The sequence below is a fragment of the Engystomops pustulosus genome, chromosome 5 (assembly GCF_040894005.1).
Source record: "Engystomops pustulosus chromosome 5, aEngPut4.maternal, whole genome shotgun sequence".
NCBI lineage: Eukaryota > Metazoa > Chordata > Amphibia > Anura > Leptodactylidae > Engystomops > Engystomops pustulosus.
This window is the reverse complement of record NC_092415.1, coordinates 129,014,077-129,038,290: the sequence shown is the minus strand read 5'-3', so window position 1 is coordinate 129,038,290 and position 24,214 is coordinate 129,014,077. Positions and strand designations below refer to the sequence as shown.

The window sequence follows — 24,214 nt, the reverse complement described above, 5'->3', positions numbered from 1 at the left end:
AAGAGATCTATTGCTGGTTGACCCCATCTTTGTGTGAGACGTGCAAAGATGTTCTCGTTCAAACACCACTCGTTTTGGTCTATGACTTGACGACTGAGATAGTCCGCTATCAAGTTCTCTTCCCCCTTTAGATGGGTGGTTGAGAGAGAGCAGACGTTGGTTTCTGCCCATGCAAAGATCTTCTCTGAGAGACTGAGGAGATCGGGGTTCCTGGTGCACCCCTGATGTCGAAGGTAAGCCACAGTTGTGATGTTGTCCGAGTATATCCTTATGTGTTTCCCCTTCAAAATTAGAGTGCTGGCTCTCAAGGTCTCTAGGACGGCTCTCAATTCTCTGTAATTTGATAAGCGGGATCTGACCGATTGTGGCCATAGGCCCTGAGTGGGACGACCTGCCACGTCTGCTCCCCAGCCTGACTGACTTGCATCTGTCCGGATATTTATTACTGGCCAGGGATGCCATGATATTCCTTTTGTTAGGTTTGAAGTGTTTTTCCACCAATCCAAGGATCGCTTGACCACTTCTGATATCCGTATTTTTTGATTCAGGTGCTGAGGATTTCTGTTCCAAGAAGCCAATATCCAGCTCTGAAGGGATCTTGTGTGGCTCTGGCTCCACTGTACACACTGAATGGCTGACGTCATAATTCCTAGGATCCTCATGGCTTCCCGTACTGTGCATTGATCTTTCCCCTGAAATATTGTAGTCTGTTGTATCAGCTTCATTATCTTCTCTGGTGGTAAGAAGGACATTTGCTGAACGGAGTCCAATAATGTTCCCAAAAAGACTACTTTTGTGCTTGGGGTTAGATTTCTCCAAATTTATCATCCAGCCTAACTGTTGCAGGATTAACATTGTGGCATTTCGGTGATGTATTAGTTCTTGTTTTGAACTGGCCACCACTAATAAATCGTCCAAGTAGGGTATGACTAATATCCCTTTTTTTCTCAGGAATGCTTGGTCCTTGGGGCCGAAGAAATCCCAAAGGGCAGCGCCATGTACTGATAATGTACGTCTTCTCCCCTGGGTGATCGTACGGCGAATCTGAGAAATTTTTGTGAGTTCAAATGGATTGGCACGTGGTAATATGCGTCTCTCAGATCTATGGTACACAAAGGCTCCCCGTTGGATCAGGACGGCTGCTGAGCTTACCGTTTCCATCTTGAACCTCCGGTAACGTATGTATCTGTTCAGGTTCTTCAGGTTGCAAATCATCCTGAATGTGCCGTTCGTTTTTTTATCAGGAAGAGGGGAGAGTAGTACCCTTCTGTTAGATTTTCCTGAGTCACAGGGATGATGACGTCCAGCTGTACCAGCTTTTGTATTTCTGACCAGAGTAAGGCTGAGAGATTTTCTGAGGGTTGTTCTGTCAGGACAAATTTTTTGGGGGGGGAAGAGAGGTTAGTTCTATATGGTAACCTTCTTGAAGAATACTTAGTATCCAGGGATTTGATGTTATCTGATCCCATTGCGAATGGAATCTCAATCTTCCCCCCACTCTGGCGTCATTGTTTCCTGTACGCTGGAGCGGAGTTACTGGCACTAAGTAGGAAGCCCCTTCCTCTTCCTCCTTTAGGGTAACTCCACTTACCCTGTTTACCTTTCCCTCTGTAAGACTGTTTTCTATCTTTGGAGTCCCGAAAGGGCTGCTTCCTTGGATTAGTTCTTGATTCAGGAAAGCCTTTCTTCCTATCCGCTGCGCTTTCCAGAAGCGTGTCTAGTTCGGCACCAAATAGATATTCCCCTTCAAATGGAATACCGCAAAGTTTTGACTTTGACCTAAAATCTCCCGTCCATTGGCGAAGCCAGAGTGATCTCCTGAAGGAATTAGATAGTGCTCCCTCTTTGGCGCTTATTCTTACTCCTTCTGCAGAAGCATCTGCGATGAAGGCTGTAGCCGCTCTTAATGTGGGGAAGGTACTTAATAGCATCTCTCTAGGGGTGCCATCTCTAATATGACTCTCCAACTCTGTCACCCAGTGAAAGAGTGTGCGTGCCATGGATGTTGTGGCAATATTAGATTTTAAATTTAACATAGCACACTCCCATGTCTTCTTCAGAAGACTGTCTGCCTTCCGATCCAAGGGATCTTTAAGCTGGATCGCGTCTTCAAATGGTAGGTCCGTTTTTTTGGTCATTTTTGTGACCTGGATATCTACTTTAGGCGTAGAATTCCAAACTTTGGTTTCAGCTTCACAAAGGAAAGACGGTTTTTAAACTCCTTAGATATGGAAATCCTGTTTTCAGGCTCCCTCCATTCTTCCAGTATCAATTCTTTGAGAGTGTTGTTAATTGGAAACACACGTCTCTTTTTTACCTTAAGAAGACCAAATAGCTCATCCTGGATAGTCTTGGTCTCCTCCACTTCTTCTGTTTTGAGTGTATCTCTCATAGCTCTCAAAAGTGGCTCTAGATCTTCAGTTGCTAGCAGATATCTGGATTCCATTTTACTAGCTGAATTGGAGGGCCCAGGATCCATATCAACAGATTCTTTGGTTCCTTCAGAGTCCGATGCTGAATCCGACATGGATTCTATAATCCTTTGCCTTTTATGTGGAGGTTCTTGAGGTATAAATGCCGCCATGGATGTTGTAACTGATGTTCTAACTTCGTCTCTGATAAAGTTACGCATCTCATCCACGAATGAGACTCTCTCTTCTCTGAGCAAATTATCCACACAAGTTTTGCAGACTGGTTTTTTGTAGTCTGTGGGGAGCTTTTCTGAGCACATACTGCACTTTTTTGAAGTAGCCTTCTTAGTGCCCGACTCCTTAGCTCTCCCTTTATCCTTCTCCTTTTCCCTGGGATCCTACCAAGGAGAAGGAGGAGTAATTAGTCCTTAACCGGACACCTATGTGATAATATGGGGATATGTGGGTGACCCACCACCCTATCCCTAAATAACCATACTTACAGGGTTCAAGGATATGAGGTCCATGTTTGAAGCCTCCACGCCATGCGCCTCCATATTCCCAATGGTGGAATCACTAATATCAGCAAGCCTAAACATTTAATAAAAATTACATGATAGCTTCTGACAGATTAAACAGCGATGTATAAGTGAAAGGGTACCTTAAGAAGCTTGAACAAAGGATATACCGCACCAGTTCCTAAGAAAAACATACATTGGGATATAGACCTATATCATATATGGCATAATTGAGGCAAAATTCAGCATATAACCGACCTTGACGGCTGGGGAAATGCTTAGAATGGCGTCTGATCTTGAAAGTACCTGAGTCAGGACTGACATGCGATCATTAGACCTCAGATCAACGTGCATATCCCGCTTTTTGAATCGTACCGCTCCACGCTCCTGTTTCCGGGTCGCGTCATCATGACGTCACATCCGGTTTCTTCATTTCCGGTGGACGTCATCACCAGAGTCGGATGGAGCCGGCACACGTGACCTTCGTGACGGACGCGCTCCGGGTGTCCTTAGCTTCACGGAGCTGCGGGCAGAGGCGGAGAGATGTAGTCTCTTCTTGTGGCAGAGGAAAGGACCGGGGTCCGATCGAGGCCGAGACTACCTGGGGTAAGGGGAAAATCCCAGCGCCTATCATGATCCCCCCTCACCGTCCCAACTACTGGGGATGAGGAGAGACTTCTCTCTACTCCCTGCCCTGTGTAGGGACAGGAAGCCACTGGAGTACGGATGCCGGGGTGGGGTATTTAACCTCTCTGCTTCCTGTCCCTACAGAGGTCAAGGGTCATCCTCCAGTTGGGGCCGTCATGGGGGACGCTATGGAAATCTCCACAATCCTCTTTCTCTTGACAGCTTTTTTCAATGACTCCTCAATAAGACATTCCCCCTCTTCCACAGTTAGAAAAATTGTTGGTACAGCTTCCGGGCGGAGGGTTCTTTAAATATATATGCATCAAGAGCAAAGTGTTTAGAGCACAAACGAAATTTACTGGTCTTGTTTTCATCTTTTATCCGTTGGGCTAGCTTATCAACATCAGAAAACTGTTGTCCAGTGCTGACAAGCCATCGTCTGATTCATGATACATCAGATGGAAAAGTATGTAAAATTACATCTGGTTGCTGTCCCTTTTAACCATTTTTTTACAGTCTTACTATCGCATTGGTTTATAAGACATGTAGTCATGTTGAATAGTCTAATTAAACAAAAAAATATATATATTGCTGTTACTTTAAAATATAAATATTTGAATTATTCTAATTTGTAAATTAATTTGAAAGCTACTTGTCCCACCCCACCAAAGAGCGCCTTTTTCAAGCAAATTTTCAATCAGCCACACGCATTCAATGAACTTAGATGGACTTATCAGCCTGCCCCACCAGGATAATGTACTTGTCAACATCCCCCTACACAAATAGCCAGCCAGCTCCACAAACTTCCACCCAATGTGTAATGACAGCCAACATGCTGCAAAACAATTATACACATTGTTATGCCAGCCACTATGCCCCCCAACAACCCCCTGCATTCTGATGCCAGCCAAAAAGCCGACCAAACATCCCTACATATTGTAATGCCAGCCACTATGTCCCCCAACAACCCCCCACACTCTGATGACAGCCAATAAGCCCCCCAAAACCCCCCCACATTGTGATGCCAGCCAGTAAGCCCAAACATCCTTACATATTGTAATGCCAGCCAATAAGCCCTCCAAACATCTCTACATATTGTGATGCCAGCGAATATGCCCTCCAAACATCTCTACATATTGTAATGCCATCCACTATGCCCCCCAACAACCCCCCCACATTCTGATGCCAGCCAATAAGCCCACCAAACATCCCTACATATTGTGATGGAGGACCTGGAACTCTTGATGTTGGAGCGGAAATATGATATAGTGGGTATCAGCGAGACATGGCTGGACAGTAGCTATGACTGCAATAGATTTGTTAAAGATGAGGATCGCACTCTTGCTTGCTTGCATAAAAAAAACTTGAGCTTTATTCATACATGGATACAGCGATTACAAAGTAAAATGAGATCTGACACGTTTCTGACCTCGGTCCTTAGTCTTAGATAAAAGTGAGTGTGGTGCGAGAGACACTTGTACTCTAGGTATCGGAAATGGTAAGGTAATTAACAGGTGTGTGTGTCTCTATCGCACCTCAGACACTATGTGCTTGTACAATAAAAACATTGTAATGTAAGACAAAACATCATAATGTATAAAATAACACAACCAAAGGTATGGGATTTAATAATTGACCAGTAGGTCATTTCTCCCATTGAATTCTCTAGGGCAGGGGTCAGGAACCTTTTTGGCTGAGAGAGCCATGTACACGTCATATTTTAAAATGTAATTCTGTGAGAGCCATACAGTATGCACATTCCTACCAGTAGATAGGTAGCCATGGCACATGTCCCCCAGTAGATAGGTAGCCCCAGTACATGTCCCCCAGTAGATAAGTAGCCATGGCACATGTCCCCCAGTAGATAGGTAGCCCTAATACATGTCCCCCAATAAATAGGTAGCCACCGCACATGCCCCCCAATAGATAGGTAGCCACAACACATGCCCCCCTGTAGATAGTTAGCCCCAGTACATATCCCCCAGTAAATGGGTAGCCACAGCACATGCCGCCAGTAGATAGGTACCCCCAGTAGATAGATAGCCCCAGTAAATGCCCCCCCCAGTAGATAGGTAGCCCCAGTACATGCCCACCAGTACATATGTAGCCACAGCACATGCACCCAAATAGACATCTAGCCCCAGCACATGCCCCCAAGTAGATAGATACCCACAGAACATGTCCCCTAGTATGCTGGTAATCACGGCACATGCCCCCCTAGTAGATAGGTAGCACCATCACATGCCTGCTAGTAAATAGGTAGCCACAGCACATGCCCCCCAGTAGATAGGTAGCCCCAGTGCATGCCCCCAGTAAATAGGTAGCCACAGAACATGCCACCAGTAGATAGGTAGCCCCAGTAGGTACCCCCAGTAAATAGGTAGGCACATCACATGGCCCCCAGTAACTAGGTAGCCACTGCACATACCGCCCCAATAGATAGTTAGCCCCAGCACATGCCCCCAGTAGATAGCTAGCCCCAACACATGCCCCCAGTAGATAGCTAGCCGCAGCACATGCCCCCCTGTAGATAGTTAGCCCCAGTACATATCCCCCAGTAAATGGGTAGCCACAGCACATGCCGCCAGTAGATAGGTACCCCCAGTAGATAGATAGCCCCAGTACATGCCCCCCCCAGTAGATAGGTAGCCCCAGTACATGCCCACCAGTACATATGTAGCCACAGCACATGCACCCAAATAGACATCTAGCCCCAGCACATGCCCCCAAGTAGATAGATACCCACAGAACATGTCCCCTAGTATGCTGGTAATCACGGCACATGCCCCCCTAGTAGATAGGTAGCACCATCACATGCCTGCTAGTAAATAGGTAGCCACAGCACATGCCCCCCAGTAGATAGGTAGCCCCAGTGCATGCCCCCAGTAAATAGGTAGCCACAGAACATGCCACCAGTAGATAGGTAGCCCCAGTAGGTACCCCCAGTAAATAGGTAGGCACATCACATGGCCCCCAGTAACTAGGTAGCCACTGCACATACCGCCCCAATAGATAGTTAGCCCCAGCACATGCCCCCAGTAGATAGCTAGCCGCAGCACATGCACCCAGGCCCCAGTAGATAGGTAGTCACAGCACATGCCTCTCAGTAGACAGGTAGTGCAAGCACATACTTGCACCCAGTAGATAGGTAGCTCCAGCACATACCCCCAGTAGATAGGTAGTCACAGAAAAAAAGGGAATACTACCTGCTCTCCCTTCAGCAGCTTCTTATCACTCCCTCACTCTTCTCTATGACCCAGGCACCGCTGCCATCGTTGCTTAGGCAATGGATGAGTGGAGAGGAGTGGATGCTGCTCTACTCTATGACACAGGTGCTGTCACCTAAGCAACGGTGTGGCGATGGCGCCTGGGTCACAGAAAGGATACAGGCAGTGGTAACATCCCTGCCTGCATCCAGTGATCATCGCTGTGTGTGTCTTAGATGTACACACTGCCGATCCCTATTAATCAATGATTTATCAGAGAGCCAGATGCTGCCATTAAAAGAGCCACATATGGCTCCCGAGCCATAGGTTCCCTACCCCTGCCATAGACCTTCCTTTTCTTCTACACATAGTATTAAACCCACCTTTGTTACCACATATAGTGTAGAACATAAAGCTATAAAAAACATCATTAGCACCTTTATACCTATGCTTTTCTTTCAGAAAAGCCCCAACTATAGGTAGTATACTGTCTCCGAGTGATATTAATAGAAACATTCATACAAGGTCTTGGCTTAGCACTAAAAGATTTTTTAAATGTGGGGCTAAAATCTGCAGTAAAGTTGCAAATATGCACGAAATTGCAAAACAACGTTAGACAAAAATAAAAACATGGAAATAACTATACGAGATTTTATAAATTGTAACACTAAAACGTTGTATATTGCATCACATGATCACGTGATGTAATAAGGCAAATCACCTCTCCTCAGCTGTTGTATATGCGTTTCAAACGCAATGAAAAAGCAGGTCAAAACGCAACGTGTGAACGCGCCCTCAAGGAGAACTGACTAGTTGGCATAGGATTTCAATGACACTGGAAACAATGGGCCTAACCCCCCCCCCCCCGGCAAATGATGAAGGTGTGATCAGGTGGGAGCGTCAGGTGTACATAGCTTTTAGGTCGTTCTCTGTCATTAGGCCCTTTTTGGATAAGATCAAGAGGCATATTAAACTAATCACTCTGCACAGCATCACTCTACGAAGCATCACTGTGTCAACATACTAATACAAGCAGCAAATTTTATATGACCATTTTGTTAAACTCTGGAAACCTTACATTCAATTTAGAAAAGCAGTCCGTGTCAGCTGGGACACAGATGGGATAGCAGAATAGTAGCTAAGATAAGGCTGTGATGGGCTCTTAGATAACCTTTTGAAACTATACAATTAGCTTATCCCTTTACTCTCTATTTTCTGCAGGATGAATAAGAACTCTACATTTAAGAAACTCTAAACCACCTTTGTATAAAAATTACTTTTATTATTGGAGGCTATGATGTATTCTTGTCAAAGATTGTATTAGGTTATATCACAGGATTTCTCTGACTTCCCTTCCCTGAATTCACCCCCCATCCCCGCTTTGTCCCTTCTCCCCTTCCACCTCTTCTTGTGGCACGCATTGCGGCTTAAAGAAAACTAAGCCATATTTGCTAACTTATGATGTACTGTATATCTTGTATATCTTCTTATGCACATGGACATTGTAATCTGCTGAAGTTATTCTAAACACGGCTGAAGACAGTAAAGAGATCTCTCCAAAGATATTCTACACCTAGGCCTGTGGCCAAGTCAAGGGAGCATCCTCTGTGCTGAGAGAGGTGGTTCTACCAATGCCACAGACAGGGATTTTTTTTACTGCAAAAGCAGCGAGACTATGAAACTTTCTGCCACAGCAGATTGTCATTGCAGATTCTTTGTGCATGTTCAAAAGAGGTCTGGATGCCTCTCGAGAGGAAAAATATCACAGGTTATTGGAAAAAACATTTTATATGTGTTTTTTTCCAACTTTATAAACTATGATACTCATACTATATACTTACCATAGGTTCCGGGTTTTGGTTCAGGGGGTCTGAACATGTGCAAAACCATTTATATTTATTTCTATTTATTGTACACTGAAGGGGGAGGGGTATGGTGTTTCTCCTTGCTGTTTCTGACTATAGTTTATCATTGTTGAAATTAACCCCTTAACGCTCTGCGCCGTAGCTCTACGGCACAGAGGTACAGGGAATGTATGAAGAGTCCTCTTCATACAAAGGTGGGGGTTGTTGCATATTACGCACAAAATAAGCCCTCACACAGATCTGTACACGTAAAAATGAAAAAGTTATGGATTTTTGAAGGTGGAGAGCGAGAAATGAGGGAAAAAACCCTGCGTCCTTAAGGGGTTAATGATTTTTCATCATGGGAAATTATATACAAACATCATAGAAAAATTGGTGTGGTTTTCTCTGGTCCAAGGCTCAGAAAGGAAACTTTTCACCATACCTTTGAACACAAAAAAAACAAACAACTTACTAAAAGCGGCAAGTGCCAACATTGGTACCAGCAAGGCATAGTTCCATTTATTCCTATCTTCACCAGCTTCATTTGGACGAATGTTCCAACGCGGTGGATTGTTTAAATTATTCATTGATGTTCACCTTAGAACTATAAAGAAATAGGAAATACAACAAATGAAAAAAAAGTAGAAATTATTTATGCATGTGCAATGTTTATGAGGGCTTATGTTTTTGTTTGAGTACCCTTTGGTCTATTTGGAAATCATAGATTTTACAATTACTTAATTTGTTTTTGTATTTATCTTGTGATATATAAGTACTGTGATGTGTGAAAGGGAACCTGTTAGCACCCCACCCCCCAAACCCACCAACAGTACCTTGTTATATACAGTGGGTACAAAAAATATTCAGACCCATTTAAATTATTTACCCTTTGTTTCATTGCATCCAATAAGTAAGATCCAAAATAGTTTTTTGTATTTGCTCACTAATGTTAACTCTGCATCGAAATGTTTAATACAATATCAAAAATATCTACAAGAAAAACTTAAATACCACATGGTCATAATATTTGGCTCATTATTGAGTAGAAGCACATTTTGAGCTAGTACAGCCATGAGTCTTCTTGGGAATGATGTAACACGTTTTCCACACCTGGATTTGGGGATCCATTCTTACTTGCAGGTGTGCTTAGGGTCATTGTCTTGTTGGAAGGTGAACCCTTTGGCCCTGTCTGAAGTCTAGAGGACTCTGGAAGAGGTTTTCATCCAGGATCTCTCTCTCTCTACTTGGCCCCCTTCATCTTTCCTACAGTTGACACCAGTCGTCCTGCCTTGCAGCTGAAAAACACACTTATAGCATGATACTGCCAACTCATTTCATTGTCGGAATTGTAATTAACATCTGAGCCGTACTGGCATTGGAAAACACGGGGTGCCGGATGTAACATTCTCGCTCTCCACCTTCAAAAATCCATAACTTTTTCATTTTTACGTGTACAGACCTGTGTGAGGGCTTATTTTGTGCGTAACAAATTTTACGAATCTGCAGAAGCCAGATAGCCTCGGGTCAAACGAAGACCCGAGGCTACCATGGCAACCGTTCACGGGCGCGGCGATCGGAATAAAGATGGCGGCGCCCGCGCGCCGCCGTCGTTTAAATGCCGGCGGCGGCAATGAAAGGGTTAATAGCCACAATCGGTGCAAGCACTGACCGCGGTTATTAGCGGTGGGGGTTTGCTGCAATATGCAACAACCCCCACCCTTGTATGAAGAGGACTCAGCCCGTGAGCCCTCTTCATACATTCCCTGTACCTCTGCGCCATAGAGCTATGGCGAAGAGTGTTAAGGGGTTAATATTGTCACAAATATTTTTTGTCTTGTTGTTATCTAGTCTGATAATCTTGATTGGTCATGTGGAAAAGATAGTCATTTATGGAGTTTATTCATCATGGAAAATTTAACATGGGGGACTGAAATAGAGACTTATGAATATGTTTGAAGATGAGAGGAGGAATCTGTATAAATCAGTGCACTTAGCACTTTGTATTTATACTCACAAAATATTCTATGTGATTAACTTTTCTAAGGCCTCTAGTGCAAACGGGCACAAACTCCCAGGTCGGAACTAGCGTAGTCTTTTGTTGTAGTCTCTGTCCATATAATTGGAGGAGAAGCAATAGTAACTGGGCCACTGTGTTTTGAAACAAAGTAGAAGGGAGGAGCTTTTCCTTATCGAGATGCGTTTGGACCTAAAACACTTGTGATCAGGAATAAGTAACTTGTGTTCTGCATTGTTTCCGGCCAAAAAAATGAGTGCCTTGTTCCTGATCAGAAGCACTTAGGTCTAAAGCCCTCCCTGCAGCGCCTGAGTTGTATTTAAAAATGGAGTGTGTGAATGCATCCTTCAAGGGTTCAGTGTGCTCCAGCAGCCACAACCAGATATTTGAGTACAAACATTTTGAATTCAGATAACGCTTTTTTCTTTTTGGGAAAAGTATCAGATCAATATAGAGTATATAGTGATACTTTTCGTATATCATATCACACTCAGAATTTTGGTATTAATGCAACCCAACTCAGGAAAACAAAATAACACATCCTCTAATTCACTGTTATTAATAAAATACAGTATTTCACTGATATAATTCCAACCTGTCTATCAGTCCTGGTGTTTACAGTTTTGGCTGTACTTGTATCCAACTGTAAATCTTCTAACTATGGTCAGATTCTACTCATGAATAGCTTCTCTTATCTGCACAAGGCAGTGCTCTCTGCCTCCTGCCCTTTCCCCCTACATTACAAGACCAGCTCAGAAACAGTCACTTCCTGACAGCAAGCAGCATGCAGAGACTCACTCTAGAAGCTAATGGCTAGATAAGGTCTTTATCTGACAGGGAGTGTCATTGTATGTTATATCCATCTCATGGATTTCATCATCTCTCCTCCCTCATCTTTTTCTATGGGGGGGATTTACTAATTCTGTCGAAAACTCGACAGTCGGCATCTGAAATCCAACGACGGAAAGCATAGCCCGATGTATTAAAGTAGCGCACGGCTGTAAGTAATTAATGCGCAGACGGAACTAATCAGTCGGGCGCCATAAAAATGCTTACACAAATGAGATGTGCGCCAAAATCTTACATGGGCTGCGCCTGTTTTTCTGTTGATTTCAGACCATTTTTTCCTGGTCTGTTCTGCGCCAAAAATTGCGCCTAAAAAAGCCAACAAACTCAACATAAACGTGGCGGATGATGTGGAAAATATAGGCCACGCCCATTCGCGCCAAAAAAAGACGGCCAAGTACGGATAGTCGGAAACTATCCCTTTCTAGCGCAAAACACATAAATGATCAGCAACGCTTTTGCACCAAAAAAGTGATTTCCCAACGAGTTTTTGGCACATATACGATAATACATCTGCCCCTATGTGTCAGATAGTAGCAGAATGTTCAGGAGCTAAATAAAAGTGTAGATAACCCCTGTACACTGATAATCTAAGCACATTGCCAGCAAACTACTTAGAGCCGGGTCCCAGTGCAAGGAGAGGGTTCGCGGGCTGAGGCCTCTCCATAGCTGATAAGTCTTTGCTGCATATTGCAGCACAGAGTTACCAGTAACACTAGCAATTGGTGCTAGCACCCACCAATCGCCGCCGGTAATGCGGCTGTGACGTCATCGGGGAACGGCGATCCTTCTCCATGACAGCCTCGGGCCTTCCGAAGACCTGAGGCTGTCTCGTTTTAACCCATTCATTACAATATGCTATCAGTCCTAAAAATTATAGCAATGAGAACACCACCAAAAGTCGCAAAAAATTTGTGCAATTTGTTACGCAAAAAATAAGCCATCACAGAGCTCTTTATGTGGAAAAAGTTAGAAAAAGTTATAGATTTTTGAAGGTGGTGAGTGAAAAATGGAAGTGCAAAAACTAAAAAGGGCCAGGTCGTTAAGAGGTTAAAGTGTCCCTGCCCACACTCTAGAATTTTACAATGATCATCACAGAGTTACAGGAACTAAAACAGCAATAAAACTAAGTAAAATTGGAAAGTAATAGGGTTAAAAGTAATCTTGTGTCTAAACATCACTAGGGGGTTAAAATTTGAGAACTTTCTTTCATGGGCAAACCCCTTCAACTTCTTACAGGCAGTAAGTAAGCATGACCATGCAGTTTAAGGGGTATTCACCCACACTGCTTTCTGGGAGATACAGACATTGTTATTGCAGCCCTGACCAAGGATCCGGTCAGGATTTGACAGTTTAAGTTTTAGTGCAAGAGTGACCATCAGATGATCACATTTTCAAGTAAACATAAAAGGAAACCTTCCATTTGATTTAATGCATTATGAAGCAAACATACATTGAGAATGCAGTAGCTACACTGATGCAGGATCATTTCTTGGTTAATCCCTGAGCTTAGAGGTTTTGCTGAAAATACTATTATAACATTCAGGACCCTGGGAAAGCTGGGCTAGGCTGGCTGCCTAGACTAACACATTAGACACAAACTTGTAATTACAAATGAAGGTTAGTCAAGCATGACTAATCAACCTGAGCTTGATCACTCATACACAGCAGCTGGGGGATGGTGCAGCAATTGATTATTCTGCCTTCAGGCACATCCAGGGACTGCATCATTCTCTCCTGCAGAGAATAACTCATATGCTAGGACAAGCGCTGAACCAGCCACAGTAGCGGGAGAGCTTCATTATCATAATGTTAAATCTATGTTATCAGCAAAAACACTCTGCACAAGAATTAAATATATGATCCTGCATCAGTGTAGCCACAGGATTCTCAAGGTATGTTTACTTCATAATGCATCAAATCAAATGGTAGGTTTCCTTTAAAAGGATGTTTAGGGGGAGGGGCCTTCCCACTGAGTAAGAATAAAACGTTGGTGTAGGCTCCCACAATATAAGCTTTATGACAACTCATGAGGGTGAGAACATAATGAAGCTTGTTGGAAAAACCTCCAGAATACACAGAGTACACCTTCCTGCAAAGAAGACTGGCCTCTCTGAGCGCTTCCATAACGGATGGAAGAATTAATTGTGAAGTCATCACTGCTCCCAGGTCCTCTCCTGCCCCCGATAATGGCACATAAACAAGAAAGGGACACAGAGCTGAGCATCACATCAAGGAGAGAAGATGCAGTCTGGTACATGGAGAAGAGAGGCCAGGAAAGGGCAGAATTTAATGTTGTCTGCTTTGAATATAGTATTTGGTTTCTAAATCCCTAGATCAGGTATAGAACAGTAATTTCTTAAATTTTTATTATGTATTTAGTTTAGTCGGTCCATTTTCTCCCAACCTCTTGTGTTCAGAGCAATTGCTGGATCTACCAAAGTTCCCCCAAATGGTACCATTGAAAAGAGCAACTCTTAGAAGAAAAGAATTACCCCTCAACCAGCTCTGTATACAAAGAATAAAAAAAAGATCTCTGAAAAGATGGAGATGCAAAAACAACTAAGATTTTCTCCAATTTATAAATAAGATATTGTGAAGTATTGTTATAAGTTTAATGAAAATGTTTCTTATTTTATATGCTTGCTAAATGCTGAAACTAAGATGATGCCAGACTATGGATGAAGATTGATAACAGTGTGATAACACTTTGCTGTGCAGCGAAACAATGAGGGCTTTGGCCGATTTACGATGCTACCAATTCCAGAGAAAACAGCCTTTGTTCCTGCTATGTCTATTTTCTAATTTACTAACCAATGAACTATGGACATCTTATCTTTAACTAACCAAGGCCAGGTCCTGCCCACTGAAAGTTCTGTATAAACCTTTGAGAAGCAAATAGAGCACTCTCACATCTGCCTAGCCTTTCATGGCATTACTTCACAGAGATTGAGATATTAGTTGGTTTGAGATATTGAGATATTGGTTTGATTTCTTTGAGCTCCCTCTGTGAATTTTATTAGTCATTAGAGAACCTGAGGTTGTGTGAACAGGGGCAGAACTTGACAGCTGGTCCGTGACTCTGATCTACACTCGAGGAGCCGAGAAGGCCCCGGACCGGTAATCAAAGGGTGTTTTCAGGTCATTCACTGGAATGACCCAAGCTTAATCAACTCAACTGAACACAGTAAGTTCAATGATTTTATGTGAATCTTTGTCTTACCTTTGACATAGGTCCACTTGTAAGATGATCTCGAGAGCCGCGCCTACGTGACAGGTCTTGGACTATGGTGTGTAGTTACAAGAATTTATACATTGTTAGTGTCACTAACAACCCAGGTTACTCTAAGCCTTCTCCCAACCAGGTGTGGTTATTGCTGCAGCAGTGGAAATATTGAGTTGTGTTCAGGTCTCATATAGCAGACAGTGATGGGCGGATGGTTATGTAGGGTGGATAGTGAGGTTTCACAAGACTTGAAGAGTAGGGGCCTGGGGCTGGTGTTGCTTTGTACTGGTATGTGGTGGTGCCAAAGATCTGGTTCCTTTTCGGTAGAGACGTTAGAGAGGGATAAAATTGGCGCAGCACACTGAGGAAGCACAAGGCCCTCATAAGTCGTGGTAAGACGTCATGAGGTTGTGATTTCACCACTGGAGGAAACAGGTGGGAGAATGCTGAAACTGTATTAATTCCGGAAACTGATTGTACATTGAGCAGCTGCTATCAAAATTCTTTGTAAAGAGGACAGAAAGAGTTAAAGTTTGTCTTGGTTAAAGTCTTTGTTCATGAAATACTCCGGGAGGCAGAGATAAGGTGATTTACTGTAAGAGACCATTGGCCATGTCTATGTGATTCTTTGCGTATGCACAATATTTATATATTTATGTATATATAGAAGTTAAATAGTCATGCTGAAATAATTAATTACACCAAATATAAGACAAACTACACTGGATATACCAACAAAATTACTTCATGGTCCTGCTCCCATGTAGGAGTGTTCACTCAAAAATGTCAGAGATAACCAATTAGATAGAACAATGAAGAAAAACCTAACTCCTTTTCATGTAAAAGATATAAGTTTATTTCAACACTTAACCCCTTAATGACCGCCCTATCGGGAATCTACGCCGGTCATTAAGGGTACTTCTTTTGATGCGACGCCTTTCTACGGCGCCGCATCAGAAGATGATTTCGGGACATCGGGTTATTATAGTGCCGGTGTCGGGCTGTGATATCACAGCCCAGACCCGGCACTAACACCCGGGATCGGAAAAACTCCGATCCCGGGTGTTTAATCCCTTACACGCCGCGGTCAAGTGCCCCCCCCCCCCGTGGATCGGACCCCCCCCCCGGTGTGCTTACCGGGGGATCTGATCCCTCCTGCTGCTGCCCCGGGTCCCGACGAGTGACCCGGGGCTGTCGGCTCCTCTTCTCGCCGGGTTCTGCCTTCCTGGCAGAAGTGTATTGCAGTGTAAAGGCTTGAATAAGCGATCGGATGATCGCTTATTCAAGCCAAAAGGTTGAAAATATGTGAAAGTAAAAAAAAAAAGATTAAATTGTTTTATAATAATAATTAAATAAATAAAATAAAGTCCCATAATCTCCCCAGTTACACATATAATGCAAATACAGTATATAAAACACAAAAACACACAAAAAAATGTACATATTTGGTATCACCGCGTCCGTATTAATCTGTACAATAAATCTAAATCAATATTGAACCCGCTCGGTGAACGATGAAAAAAATAACTACGAAAAACTTCCCGTAATATACAATTTTTCATCAAACACTATCACAAAAAATGTTCTAAAAACTGATCAAAAAAAGCTACATTCCCTAATATGATACGACTGAAAAGAACAACTCTTTTCGCAAAAAATAAGCCCTCAACCAGATCTGACAACAGAAAAATACAGAAGTTATGGCCCTAAAAAGTTGTCAATAGTAAAAACAATGCGATATTCTCCAATATTGGTTTTGCTCAGGAAAATTGAGCAAAGATAAGAAAAACTATATAAATGAGGTATCACCGCAATCGTAGTGAACCAGAGAATAAAGATAAAATATCATTTTTACATTACGGTGAACGGGGGGAAAAAAATGCTAAAAATACAAAATAAAAATTGATGATTTTGTTTGTGTCCCCCTTGAAATAGTTAATAAAATCTCATGAATAAGCTATAGACCCCCTAAATGAATTATCTATACATTGTATCTCATTCCGTAAAAAATAAGCCCTCATATGTTTGCATTACCAAAAAAAAAATAAAAATGTATAGGTTGTACAATGTGACAATACAAATCTGCTGTGAATGGCATCTCCATTCATTCTATACTTGGCCGTGCGCCTGTACAGAAGTTTACCACCACATATGGGGTATCAGTACACTCGGGAGGAATTGGGCATCAAACGTTGCAGTGCGTTTCATCATTTAATTTATTCTGAAAATGTCAGTTTGGCCTAAATGAATGTATGTTCCAAAAAAATTCCATAGTTTCTAAATCGCAGGTCCATATTGTTTTAACCCATGTGAAACACTTAAAGGGTTAATGGACTTAATAGAAGTTGTTTTACATACGTTGAGGGGTGAAGTTTCTATAGTGGGGTAATTTATGGGGTTTTACTATTACTTAGGCCTTACAAAGTCACTTGGAAGCTGAGTTTTCCCTCAAAATGTGAGTTTTGGCAATTTTCATGAAAATGAGAAAAATCGCACCTAAAGTTCTGCGCCTCATAACATCCTAGAAAAGTGAGAGGATGCATAAAATATCATCCCAACATAAAGCAGACATTCCGTAAATGTAAGTTATCAAGCTTTTTGGGTAGTTTTACTTCCTGTCTGGAAAGCAGAACATTTCAAACTAGGAAAATGAAGAATTTTTACAAACTTTTGCCAAATTTTCACTTTTTTTCAGAACGAATCGCAAAACGTATCACTTAAATTTTATAACTAACATGAAGTACAATGTATCACGAGAAAACATTCTCAAAATCACCGGGATATGTTAAAGCGTTCCGAAGTTATAACCAATTATCGTGAGACATGTCAGATTTGAAAAATCGAGTCTGGTCATTGAGCTGAAAACTAGTGTCGGTGATAAGGGGTTAAAATTGATGATTTATAATAAAATCAGATGACTATCCACAATAATAAACAAACAAAGACAAGTCATGCACAGAGATGCACAAGTGATCACCAAAATCTAGATGTCTCCCCACTGGGGCTGATTTGCATAGTCAAGTGTGATATACAAACATTTGGAGCGGCCGCAAAACCAATCAGGGGGGTCATGGACAAATACAAAAAAGTGCAGAGTGCATGTAAATTAAAGATATATCAAACCATAAGGCTAGCGAAGTGCAAGGATGGAAAAATACAAACATATAACAGTCAAACAGCTGTAATACACATACCGATAGTTATAGTCTTTCCCCCCCAGTGTTTGTTGTTTCCCCATCACGTGTTTCGGCAGATCAGGCCTTTCTCAAGCCGATTTACATGCACTTTTTTGTACTTGTTCATGACCCCCCCTGATTGGTTTTGCGGCTGCTTCAAATGTTTGTATATCACACTTGACTATGCATATCAGCCCCAGTGGGGAGACATCTAGATTTTGGTGATCACTTGTGCATCTCTGTGCATGAATCGTCTCTGTGTTTGTTTATTATTGTGGATAGTCATCTGATTTTATTATATATCATCAATTTTAAGTGTTGAAATAAACTTATATCTTTTACAAGAAAAGGAGTTAGGTTTTTCCTCATTGTTCTATCTAATTGGTTATCTCTGAAATAATGAATTCACAAAAAGGAATGTAACAAAGATATAGTAGGTTGTAAATTATGAGATGTGTGGAGTGCCCGCTTAGCAAAGAGCTTGATAGAAAGACGGGCAATGAGACAGGTCAAAGTTGTTGTTGTGGAAAGTAATTTGAAGAAAAAGAGGTTTCTTTAAAGAAACAGATGTTCTCTTTTTATATGTTTATGACCATTTATCATGATCTAAACTTATATTGTCCCTTTTGTGTTTTTTAGCCCAGATAGAGCCCAAACATTAAAACAGCCTGATACAATTTTTAACAATATGTTTTCTTCTAATTTCTGAGCAGGTTATGAACTTTAGATGCATCCAGTTGACATACTGCCTTTGGGGCAAGGGGTGAGAAGATCCAAGTATTTGGTTAAATTTAACTAACTTTCTTCCTCTCACGGAAGACCATGATTATGTGGCCTACATGGCCCACGAGACGTTGGGATTTTCTCACGTCAAAGATTCAGTACCCAGACCTTGTACTCTGTGTGGATGGTTCCAGGTATTATTATGAAGGTAAAAGTTATTAAGATATGCTGCCATTGTACCACACAACAAGGAAGCAGGTATAAGAAACAGAAGCACTTCCATTACATATTAGCACAAGAAGTGGAACAGAACTGAAAGTATTGATAAAATTATGTCCCTTAGCTTCGGGCAAGACAGATAGCATGTACACAGATTCAAGGTATGTTTGGAACAGTACATGATAACTTCCCTATGTGTAAAGCCACAGCGTTCAACACAACAACAGCAGGCGCCTAGTGAAAAGTGCAGACTTGATAAAGATACATATGGAGAGGATACTTGAACCAACATAAAAACTATTGTTAAGAGTAAGGCACACACTAAGGTGAACAGAAACACAAGAGAATGACTTAGAAGATAAAGCAGCCAAGGAAGCTGCCAGGACGTCTGTACCCTTGACTGTGTAGGGGCTTCTGTAATAGACTATAAAAGGTGCCACCGCGGCACACCAAAGATTTTAGTATTTTTACCAGAGAGAAGCGTATTGACTATGTTCAGTTCAAAAATGGTCTCCAGGTATGAGTGACCAGAAGTGCTCAAAAGGTACCCACTTCTCAAGAGAAGTTAAGATTTAGGGATAGATTAGGTAGTTCACATCCCATGACATCAAAAAAGTAGCAGGAAGGTTGAGAGGTAGATTGGGACTTTTAAAAACGAAAGATCCAAAAGGCAATGGTAGAGGCTGGGAAACCATGGACCGAGGGTCTACCATTAGCCCTTCCAGTAAGTTATAGGCCAGTAAAAAGACAGGATTGAGTTCCTATGAGATTTAATTTAGTTTGGTTCCTAGATTAGGATGTTTTTATTCACAGTTGCTCCAAATGCAGTATGGGAGACTTTAAACTAAATGATAACCTTAGACATGCAATGTACTAAAGTATGTTTTTGAGTTTTCTCTTTCATTAGCTTCAACCTGGAGATCGGCTGGTGATAAAGACAAATCTATCTTCTATAACAAGAAAAGAATGCTCTATCCGTTTCATGCAAAAATAGAATAAATTTTTCTAATTCTGCAACCATTTTTACAATAGAGTTGTGGGGTCAAAATGCTCACTGTACCTCTTGGTAAATTCCTTGTGGCATGTAGTTTACAAAATGTTATCATTTGTTGAGAGCATTCTTACACTTAAACTATTTCAGCCAAATCTCCTTACCAAATGTCTAATGGTCCTCCTTCTGTTCCGTGCCCTGCCACATGCCCATTAAGCAGTTTACAGCTACATTCGGGGAACTGCCATCATGTGGTGTCACTCGGGGTACAGGCGCCATAGAAGTCAATGGGGACAAATATGTGGCCACGAATAGTGCGGCTGCATATATGTTCCCATTAAGTTTGTGGGAATTATCCCTTAGTGGGGTTTTCAATAGTACTGAGACCACAGGGGCTTTCGGAGACAAAAAAAAGACCAAAACCAAACTGGAAAAGGAGCTGAAGCCATATAGCGCCCTACAGAAAACAAGGATATGGTATAAAAAGCTGTCCATGTTCATTGTACAGATGGTACTGTAGAACTCTTATGTGTTGTTCCAATGTGCAGGTCATACCGTATCATTTCTAAATTTTCGAGAAGTAGTGATTAAGTCACTAATATTTGCTTTCAACTCTCCTTTATTAGCCTCCAACAAAGTGGAAGGCATAATTAAAAAAAAAAAAAAAAGCATACAAAACAACAAGAGCCAGCTGTATAGGTTCAGGTAAACAGAGACAAGATGAATACAATACAGAACAAAGGGATAGGCAAATTTCTTGTTAAAGAGATTGCATATGAAATATACGAGTCCAACTTATTATGACTTATCTTATCATGAGTTTATACAGTAATAGTCTAAATATATCCAGTATTGTCCCATATTGATAAGTACCTACAAACACACACAAGACAATAAGACAGTAAAACAAAGAAAAAAGAATGAGGAAGGGACAAAAGGGAGGGGGCAAAAGGGGGATCAAGGAGCTAGGACTGGGCTCGCCATATCCGCCTCGCTGCAAGAAATAGTTCAAGCAATCCCATAATATATCCACTGTATTACAAGAGCTAGTGAGCCCTTGAAATAATTGAGTGCCAGGGTCAAATTTGTTTACTGTACCTGCTAATAGACTACACAGATGGTTGTTGACCATGATCCATGTGAGTTTTGTATTAACAATAACCATGGGAATTGTTGTAGTTTTCAACCCTCGTGCTATGGCTACGCTCGCTGCCAGACAAATGCATTTTAAGAGATTTCGTTTAGCCTTGGACAGGAGGAGGAACCTCTCAACTGGTGTCTTTCTAAAGTGCCATTAAAGGGTCCTTCTCTAGTACCACCCCTTTCAAATTATGGATCATAGTCCACACTTCCAACCAAAAGGATACTACTACAGGACAAGTCCACCAAACATGAAAGAATGTGCTTACATGACCACAGCCCCAAAAACATAATCTGTTTGTTCAGAAACCCACAGTCCTTTGTAAAACTGGATGTGGAGTAGGCCATGTCACTCCACTTGGGTAGTGCCAGTTCCACTCCTCCCATCGCAGCATGCATGGCAATTTATATGATCTTCATTGCAGTCTCTCAAGTGCAGACCTTAAGTGCTTGGCATCAGAATTATTCCAGAATTAAACCAGGATTGAACCAGGTTTGAACACATCATACTATATGTGACTAATCTTGCCCACAAATAATGCTGTTTGTAGCAATAACTATCATTTTCCCACTATTCTCATATTTCCACCATTATCCATATATTCTACCACCAACTAATGAATTGTCTATATCACCATCGCTTCTGCTCCCTCATCTAATGGCTTCTGCTGACGCTTACCTGAGTGCTGCACTCCGGCTTTGCAAACAGGAGCTACCACCACATTCTCTATCCTTCTCTCACCCGCTATCACTATCTCTGAAAGGCCCTGGATTGGGGGAAATGTCACCAGTAGCAAGGACTATCAAACATATCCCGACAGTTCCTCCAGCCTTCCGCCATAGTACCATCTCATCCAATTCTTGTAACCACTGAAATCTACAACCTATCCACCTGACACACACTCCCACCTCCTCCACCCCCTCTCTCTGGAGCATTATGTAATGCACGTTACATATGCAACAAAGTCACCGATATTCATGACCTCTTTATTCCTCGTAAAACAGTCTTTCCTGGGTCTGAATCTCAAACATCTGGAAACCTGCAAACTCTCAGAGACTCTCCTGCCTCTCTCTTCCCTATCCTAATTGAAGAAGGTAGAAACTGCTGCCACCTTCTACAACACCACAGTTTCTTTAGCCTTGGACTCTGTAGCTGCCCTCACTCTCGCTACATGTAGACAACGTAACCGGTAACCCTGGCTCACCGACCTCACAAAACATGCGAGGCAGTGTGCCAGCAGTGCTGAACAGCGAATAAATTCTTCTTGAAGGAATACCTTCTGTCATAAGTCTGCACTTGCATCTGCTAAACAGGGTTACGGGGTTAAACGCATTGAAAAACCATTAATATATTTTGATAGATCGGGTATTTTCAGACGTGTCGATACCTAATGTGTTTATGATTTTTACTGTTTATTTATGTCAGTTCTAGGGAAAGGGGGGTGATTCGAATTTTTAGGTTTTTTTATTATATATTTTTTTTAACTTTTTTTATTTTTCTTTTTACTATTTTTCAGACTCCCTGGGGTACTTTAACCCTAGGTTGTCTGATCGATCCTATCATATACTGATTTTTTGAGAAAATATGCCTAAGGTAAGTAGACTTGTCAATTAACATTTTTGTTACTTCATTATAATACAAATCTTTGCCCAGTATTACAATGGAGCCCCCCTTGTCCGAAGTAGGGATACTAATATAGGGATTGTTTTTCAAAGAGATGATGGCTTTCTTCTCTTGCCTAGATAAGTTGATTTTACTGTTATCATTCAGGGACTTTTTATACAAATTAGCTAGATCCTCTTCCAGTCTATTTTGGAATATGTCCATACGATCTGCTTGGGATCTGACAGGACAGAAATACGTTTTTTTTTGTGTTTACTAATTCAGATGTGTCCGTTATTGTATCCATAACTGTGCTTAGGTAACCCCTGGGTAGGCTTGTCCAGAACCTAAAGGTCATTTCCAGTTAGTATGCAGTATATTTTACCATCTGTTAAACAATCCTCTATCTATGACTAAGTATCTATGCTAAGATTGGAAACGTGACAGAAGTTTCTATGTTTCCCTGCCATGGCATTGTGATGCTCTTAATGTTTTGAAAATAAATAGCGTTTTCACTTTTTCCTGGAAACCAACATTTCAGGACAACTTCCTTTTTTCTTTGTTACGCAATATCCAAACCCACGTTCCTGTTAACCAACAGTATCCAATCCCTGCCCCTGTTAACCAACTTCTCTTTACTTACTGACAAGAAAGTTTCCTCCATACAGTCAAGCTCACATCTCACCACTTGTGCGCTTGACCCAACACTAACCCATTCACTGTACTATCCACTGTTACTGTTCCATCTTCCTTTAAACATCCAACTGTCACACCGATCCTAAAGAAACCATTTCTGGACCAATCCACTCGAACAATCACACTTTCACTTCTTCCTCAAAACTCCTAGAACAACATGCCCACCTAGAACTATCTTCCTACTTCTCCTCCAACTTTCTCCTTGACAAACTACAATCTGGTTTTCGACCCAATCACTCCACTGAGACTGCCATGACCAAAGTTTCTGATGTCCTACTGTCAACCAAGGCAATCACTAATCATCCTTGACCTGTCCTCTGCTTTTGACACTGTCTACCATTCTCTCTTGCTGCAAACGCTTTGTTCTCTTGTTATCACTGACTGTGCCCTCTCCTGGATCTCCTCATACTTTTCCAACTGGGCGTTCAGTGTCTTACTTTCACATCTTCACCTCGCCCCCCCACCTGTTGGAGTCCCACACCTCCGACCTTGGACACCTAATTAAGCCCTATGGCTTGCAATACAATTAATATGCAGACACCACACAGATCTATATTTCTGGTCCAGATATCTCCTCTCTTCTAGCCAGAATTCCATAGTGTTTGTCAGCCATATCATCCTTTTTCTCTTCCCGTTTTCTAAAACTTAACATGGACAAAACAGAACTCATAATCTTTCCTCCACCTCCCACCTGACCTAACCGTTATAATTCATGGTTCCACACTCTTCCCCGGTCCCTAAAGTCTGTTGCCTTGGAGACACCTTTGACTCTGCCTTATCCATAAGCCTCACCTCCAGGCCCTTACTACAACCTGCCACCTCCATCTCAAAAACATCCCTTCCTCAGTCCAGAGTCCATGCCCTCATCTCTCGCTTGGACTACTGCCACACTCTTCTCTGCAGTCTCCCAGCTAACTCTCCAACACCCCTCCATCCTATCCTAAACTCTGCTGCCACACTAATTCATCTCC

General features: G+C 42.0%; 1 protein-coding gene across 4 annotated transcripts in view; it reads right to left on the bottom strand.

The window, feature by feature from the left end:
- The window catches only part of CCDC127 (coiled-coil domain containing 127), a 96,099-nt gene that overhangs the window by 29,092 nt on the left and 42,793 nt on the right, over window positions 1-24,214 (bottom strand). For all 4 annotated transcript variants that reach the window (XM_072153013.1, XM_072153011.1, XM_072153012.1 and 1 more), the window contains exon 3: window positions 9,082-9,213. In XM_072153013.1, coding sequence (XP_072009114.1) covers window positions 9,082-9,196 — 115 coding nt within the window. In that variant the 5' untranslated portion in view covers window positions 9,197-9,213. The remainder of the gene's footprint in view (window positions 1-9,081; window positions 9,214-24,214) is intronic.